The sequence below is a fragment of the Cebus imitator genome, unplaced genomic scaffold (assembly GCF_001604975.1).
Source record: "Cebus imitator isolate Cc_AM_T3 unplaced genomic scaffold, Cebus_imitator-1.0 Scaffold11, whole genome shotgun sequence".
Lineage (NCBI taxonomy): Eukaryota > Metazoa > Chordata > Mammalia > Primates > Cebidae > Cebus > Cebus imitator.
In genome coordinates, this window is record NW_016107326.1 from 11,781,124 (window position 1) to 11,788,773 (window position 7,650).

General features: G+C 41.9%; 1 protein-coding gene across 1 annotated transcript in view; it reads right to left on the bottom strand.

The window, feature by feature from the left end:
- Positions 1–4,086, bottom strand: part of RSPH4A (radial spoke head component 4A) — a 17,934-nt gene extending 13,848 nt beyond the window's left edge. The window contains exon 1 of the mRNA XM_017497364.2: positions 2,917–4,086. Within this exon, the coding sequence (XP_017352853.1) occupies positions 2,917–3,596 (680 nt within the window). The 5' untranslated portion in view covers positions 3,597–4,086. The remainder of the gene's footprint in view (positions 1–2,916) is intronic.
- Positions 4,087–7,650: the final 3,564 nt, after the last annotated feature.

The following is a 7,650-nucleotide window of genomic DNA, read 5'->3' on the forward strand; positions in this document are numbered from 1 at the left end:
ATTCAGTTTTAAATTGTTAGTGAACTCACAAGTATTTGGAATGCGTTCCTTTGCAATTTTAACAGTTTGTAAATTCATGCTTCTTATTTAACACAAGTTTATATGAGAAATTCAAGTAGAGTCTACTACTGGGTAGCAAATTACATTCTTGAAACTTAGGAAAATTGTAGTTTAAAATATTGACTAATAATATTTCAAACTGATCTCAGGTTTCATGAGATTTCTCACATCATTTTTTTTATTCATTAGATTTTAAAATTATATTTCACATATCTTAAAGCCTTGTAGTAACTGCAAATATTTGCCACATTGTATATTCAGTAGGCATTTAATTAATATTTACTGATTAATCAGGAAGCACCCCAATAGATTATGGTGAGAACTTGGGAATTACGATTTACATACACTGGTTTTCATCCACAGTTTCTGACTCCTAAGTCCCGTACCTCTTTTCATTTCTCCCAAACATAGGCCTTAGAAACTAAAAATATACTCTAATCTTTCTCCTTGCCTTGCCATGATGAAATTCTCTGAGATACTTTGTCCGACTGAAGGTCATAAGACCCCGATTTCCAAAGAGGTCCTGCCCCATATCAAGGAGGAAAGAATGCTCCACAAGATGCCAAGAAAATCTGGATGGGCCTTGCTGGGTTTCCCCACTCAGTCTGTTAGATTATACCCCTGTAAGTCACATTTCTACACAGTCATCAATCATGCCTATCCAATAACATCTCCATAAAAAGCCCAAGAAAACAGGTTTTGGGGAACATCTGGATAGCTGAACATATGGAGGTTGCTGGAGGGTGGCCTTCCAAGAGAGGACATGGAAGCTTTGCTCTCCTTCCCCAATATCCTGCTCTGTGTGCCTCTTCATATGTATCCTTTGTAATATTCTTTATAATAAACCAGTAAATGCTAGTGTTTCCCTGAGTTCTGTGAGCCACTCCAGCAAATTAAACCCAAGGAGGGAGCTGTGGGATCCCTAACTTATAGCTGGTCAGTCAGAAGTACAGGTTAATCAGCCTGGTGCTTATGATTGGCATTGGAAGTGTGGGGCAGTCTTGTGTGATTGAGCCCTCAACTTGTGTGATCTAATGCTATCTCAAGGTTGATATGTTGGAATTGAATTGGAGAACACCTAGTTGGTGCTCACTGCAGAAGTGATAGCTTCCTTGTGGATGGGAAAACAGAACCCCAAACATTTTATCACGGAAGTCTTCTGTGTGGAGGCTGGGTGTGGTGGCTCACACCTTGTAATCCCAGTTACTTGGGAGGCTGAGACAGGAGAATCCCTTGAACCTGGGAGGCAGAGGCTGCAGTGAGCCGAGATGGTGCCACTACACTCCAGCCTGGGTGACAGAGCAGACTCCATCTCAAAACAAAGACAAAATCACCACCAACAACAACAAAAATAAGTTTTCCATGTTGATTGTTGTAGATTGAGAGAATAGAAAAAGCATTAATTTATTCTTAATCAATAGTTGCTAGTATTGTGGTAGGCACTAAATATATAGTGGTATACAAAATTCAGAGTCCCTGCTCTCTATGGGCCTGCAATCTAGTGAGAGAGTCAGATATTAAAATACGAGTCTATCTATCTCTCTGTATACAAACTTATAAATGACATTAAATGCTATGAAGGAAAAGAATAAGCTTTTTAGTAGTGTTCTGTGGAAGTTGAGTTCTGAAGAATGAGGAGCCAGCCAGGCAAAGACTTAGAAAAGAAGCCTTCTGGGCAGAGGGAACAGCCATGGGGCTGGATCTTAGTGATGGAGGGAGAGGTAAGAGTTAGTAAGTGAGGCCGGGCGCGGTGGCTCGAGCCTGTAATCCTAGCACTTTGGGAGGCCGAGGCGGGTGGATCACGAGGTCAAGAGATTGAGACCATCCTGGTCAACAAAGTGAAACCTCCTCTCTACTAAAAATACAAAAATTAGCTGGGCACGATGGTGCGTGCCTGTAGTCCCAGATACTCGGGAGGCTAAGGCAGGAGAATTGCTTGAACCCAGGAGGCGGAGGTTGCGGTGAGCCGAGATCGTGCCATTGCACTCCAGTCTGGGCAACAACAGCGAAACTCTGTCTCAAAAAAAAAAAAAAAAAAAGAGTTGGTAAGTGTTGTGAGCCACTAGAATCTTGAGCAAATTAGGTTCTCCATGACTTGGTCTCCTCATTTAAAAAAACAAATGAGTTGTATTAGATTATTTCCAAAATCCCTTCTAGCCCTAAAATTCTATTGACCCTATGATTAACTCTGGAAGCAAAAATCTATAGAAATCTATACTTGTCACAAGTTCTAAAATTAAAGCTATAATGGGATGGGCAGAACATACATAGACTAATGGTCATCACATTTTAAGAGACTTGGATAAAATGGCATGTGTTCCAGGTGGCTTGTGTAGTGACCAGTTTTCCCAGTTTGCGAGGACTAAGGGGTTTCTTAGCATAAAGAACTTTCAGTGCTCAGCCTAACTGAGATGGTGGTCACCCTATCACTGGCTGGGTTGGGAACTCAAAAGCCATGCAAGCGCTAGAATCTACAGATTAGAGACATGTGATTGCTTTCGCTGGTAGACAATTATTTTTCACAAGCATTCTGGAGAGATGCTGGGACTTTATGGTCTTCATGGTCTCTTTCAAGCCTGAGACTCCACAATTCCTAAGTTTTACTTTTTGTGTGCCTAGGGTCTTTAAAGAAGCTAGAAGAAAAAGAAAAGAAAAAAAAGGTTAAGAAAAAGAAGATATAAAAATCTCCATTAATGACTTGAGTCATGTGATCCAAAGAGTTATGTCATTAACTCTCTTTTACTACTACACTCTTTTCAAATATATTTTGATTCACCCAAAGAAACACACTCTCACACAGAGATACTCACACACCCTCTTGCTTTGACAAATTTTTCTCTTTGGTCTAAGACTTACAGATTTAAGCCCGACTTGCTACTAGTCTTCAGCAGGTAAGCCTTAGCATTCTGAATGGTGGTCTCAAGCATGCTGGGGGCCACTTCAGAGCCACCGGTTGCAGGCTGGTGTAAATCATAGTCACTGTTTGAGTCTTCCTCCTGAAAAACGTCAAATCTCAGCTCTTTCTGGTTGGCGTTGTTATAGCTCACGGCCCTTGGTCCACACAGGTGGGGTTTGGGTTGCTGAGACTGTTGAAAGGTGTTTCCCTCTAATTGGCTTGTGTGATGAGGAGTTGATTCTCTTTTATCAGATGATTGTTCCAAAGGATCAGGATAAGGTGTCCCAGCTTCAGGAATCACACTACTGGTCCTGTCTGACTGAAGTGGTGCCGCGAGGTCTTGTATGGCCGGAGCCAGGGGAGAAGGAGTGGAAGAGGACTCCTGCGGAGAGAGAGGAGCAGGTGATGTTTCTGGTCCAGCGGGACCACCCAGAGACGTCCTGGCTCCAGACTGGGGACTCCAAGAACGGCTGCTTCTGGACTGGCGTCCAGTTTCTAGCCCCTGCTTAGCCTCCAAGGGCTCAAACGACGCAGGCTCAGAATATTGGGGAGAAGCTGCTGTCTTTACTTCCCAGGACCGGCTTGCTTCCCCTAGTTCTTGGTTTTCTTTTTCTTGCTTCGGGGATGTTGACTTTTCCATGGAAGGAGTTCGAGAAGCAGTGTTCTGGATGAAAAAGTAGTGAAAACATAGAAGAAGGCAACTCAGTTCAGTTACTTTGCCGCGGTCTCTTAAGCGATTTCTGGGTCCTGGTTGCTCTGTAAGTTGCCGCGTCCTGTCTCCATAGCAACCCCAGGCCGGGTTCCTCTAAGAAAAACAAAGCACTCCTGTTGCCAGGATTCGAAGGCGGAGAGTAAGAGAGAGAGATGAAAATCCTAGCTTTGTGATTCGGTATAACCCCTGCCCCTCGTTCTATCACAGCCAATCCGACCTAGACCAGTCTTGCTTGGAAAGCCGAGGATTCCTGGTCCCATGCCGTGAGGACAAAGTACAAAGAATGGCAACCCCATGCGATAGACCTTTAGGGGTCTGAGACTTTGATCCAAGTTGTGCTGTGAGGAGCAAGTCGTGCGTTAGTGGAGGGACAGTGTCTTCATGGAGCGCGCGCGCACGTGTGTGTCTCTGTGTGTGTGACAGAGAGAGAGAGAGAGAGAGAGAAAGAGAGAGAGAGAGAGAGAGAGAAGAAAGGGAGGGAGGGAGGGAGGGAGGATGAGCCCGACCTTGGTAATCTTGGAGGTGCAGGTGACAATGGGACCCCAGTGTGCAGACCAGGAGAGCCCAAGCCTCACATTTAGCGTGCATCAGCTACAACCAACCAACTCTAAAGACTTGGAGAATAGAAAAAGCAGTCCTGAGTTTTGTTCTTCCCGTTTATAAGGAATCTCCTGATGATTAGGCAGAATATTATCCTTGAGGAGGCAATGCAGAAAACTCATAAATAGGAAATTCATGGGTTAACTATTTTCAAATAATTGAAATTCAAATGAACACTATATTGGCATAATGCAATTTTTATTTAATAATGTAAATGTAAATTCATAATTTTACAATGATTTAAAGTCAGGATTATGACCATTCATTTACAGTAGGTATATATAGGCAGTCTCCAATATGAAGAAGGTATAGAAGTTGGAAAATATCTGAACTTAACTATAAACCATTCATTAATTAAAGTCTTTAATGTTAATTGTTTTGTATTTCTTTCTCTCTTTTTTATTATACTTTAAGTTCTGGGGTACATGTGCAGAACATGCAAGTTTGTCTTTCTCTTTTAAAATATACCAATAAATACTTGGCACTTGACAGTTTACATTGATGTAACTTCTATTTAGCAAGATGTTGCTCTAAATTCTAACTTCATGGAAGAACATAATACTCCTCCATTCAGTGTGGTGAGGGAATTGCAGACTAAAATAATTTGATAAAAGCTGTGTGCACACACACAAAATGTTGAATGTAACTTCTGCTGGTACAGACTCTTTAAAGTCAGACATCTGGGATTTAGAATGCTTGGATTTCTAAAAACAAAAGATTAAGATAAACCAAAACAATAAATTCTGTTTTTTGTGGGTTTCTTTGGTAATTAGTGCAAGAGTTGAAGAAGTTAGTATTTTTTCCCCCTTCATTTCTCCCTTGCAGCTGGTAAGCTGTGATGGAGGTTTTTCTTTGAAAGACAAGCCAGAGGGCCGGGCATGGTGGCTCATGCCTGTAATCCTAGCACTTTGGAAGGCCGAGGCATGTGAATCACCTGAGGTCAGGAGTTCAAGACCAGCCTGGGCAACATGGCGAAACCCTGTCTCAACAAAAATACAAAAATTAGCCAGGCATTATGGCAGGTGCCTGTAGTCCCAGCTACTCAGGAGGCTGATGCAGGAGAATCGCTTGAACCTGGGAGGCAGAGGTTGCAGTGAGCCAAGATCATGCCACTGGCCTGCACTACAGCCTGGGCAACAGAGCAAGACTGTCTTAAAAAACAAAAAAAAACCAGACAGACAAGCCAGAAAAAGGAATAACATAAGGAGGGAGCTGTTGTGCATAAGACTGAGGGGACAATCCGCTATTTTTGTTCCTAAGCAGGGCAGGGGTAGAGGAGGCCCCTCAGATGGGGGAGGAGGGGAAAGAGGAGGGAGACAGAGCACTGGATGATGGAGAAGGCTAGGCGGAGGGGAAGAGCAGCAGCGTCAGTGCTGGGCGGCTGTGCCCACCGCACAGTGTGGAGGTGGTCAGTGCTGCCCAGGAAGGTCTTCTTGCCAGGATAGAAGTGCTGAGAGGGCCTGAGATTTACACCTGGCCAGAATTCCCAAGGAAACAGAGCCCAGAGGCTGCAGCAGGCCTGGGAGCTTCATTTCAGTCAGGAGTTTTATCTAGACTTTGACTCTAGTAATCCTAAATTTGGATTACTGCTTCATTTTCAGTCAGGAGTTTTATCTAGACTTTGATTCTAGTAATCCTAAATTTGCTTCTTACTGTTTTTAGGATAAAGATGAAAGCTCTTTAGTCTACTTATGTTCTCAGTTTTGTACGAAGCTTCATATTAATCCTGGTCTCATAAAATGGGTTAATAAGTATTTCTTCCTTTTCTGTTTTCTGGAACAGATTATGTAGAACTGGTGTCATTTCTTTAAATGTTTAGTAAAATGCATTTGGAGACTTCTATTTCAGGAGGTTTTTAAACTGCAAATTCAATATTTTGAATTGTTATAGGACTCTTCAGATAATCTCTTTCATCTTGGATGCATATTGGTAGTTTGCAATTTTAAAGGATTTTATGCATTTCTTCCAAGTTGTTGAACTTATGTTTGCAGAGTTCTTTGTAGTATTCCCTTCTTATCCTTTTAATGTTTGTGGGGTCTGTAGTAATATCTTCTCTTCCATTCTTGATTTTGATAATTTGCCATCTTTTTTTTTTTTTTGTCTCATTGTAGGTTTATCATTCTTATTGGACACTTAAAATTAGCTTTGGGTTTTATTTATTTTCTCTATTGCTTTTGTTTTCAATCTCATTGATTTCACTTCTCATTTGTTTGCTTCTCTTTATTTTGTATTTATTTTGCTCTTCTTTTGCCAGTGTCTTGAAGCAGAAGTTTGGATTATTGATTTGAGATTTCTTTTTTTTTCTGATATGATATAAGTGTCTAGTGTTTTTTTGTTTTCTTTTTTTTTTTTTTTTTTTTGAGATGCAGCTGCACTCTGTCACCCAGGCTGGAGTGCAGTAGCATGATCCTGGCTCACCGCAATCTCCACCGCCCAGGTTCAAGTAATTCTCCTGCCTCAGCCTCCCGAGTAGCTGGGATTACAGTCACCCACCATCACACCTGGCTAATTTTTGTATTTTTAGTAGAGAGTGGGTTTCACCATGTTGGCCAGGCTGGTCTCGAACTTCTGACCTCAAGTGATCCACCCACCTCAGCCTCCCAAAGTGCTGGGGATTACAGGTGTGAGTTGCCACATCTGGGTGTCTAGTGTTTCATATATTCCTTTTAAACATTCTTTTTAAAATTTTTATGTATTTATTTATTTATTTGAGACTGAGTTTCGCTCCTGTTGCCCAGGCTGAAGTGCAATGGTGCAATCTTGGCTCACTTCAACCTCCACCTCCCAGGTTCAAGCGATTCCCCTGCCTTGGCCTCCCAGTGCTAGGATTACAGGCGTAAGCCACCATGCTCAGCCTTTTAAGTTTTGGGGTACATGTGCAGGATGTGCAGGTTTGTTACATAGGCAAACACGTGCCATGGTGGTTTGTTGCACCTATCAACCCATTACCTAGGTATTAAGCACAGCATGCATTAGCTATTTTTCTTAATGTTCTACCTCCTTACCCTCTACCTCCTAACAGGGCCCCATGTGTGTTGTTCTATTCCCTGTGTCCATGTTTTTTTTTTTTTTTTTGGGACAGAGTTTCGGTCTGTTTGACATGAAGATGAAGAATTCTCAGGAACAGTCTGTGAGGAAATGAAGGAAGCATGACTGGGCAGAGTCAGAAGTTGAACTACAATGCAGTTGCAACAAAGACAATAGGTATTTGAATAGGGAGCTAAGAAACTGGGATGCCCTTCAGAATTGTTCTAAATTGAGAAAGTTTTGTTACTACAGATGTGAATGCATGACAGCATTTATGCAGCTGTAGCTGAGGGAGGTACAGTCTGCACATCAAAATAATCTTGTATTTATTTTCTTGAATTTTATATAGATATAT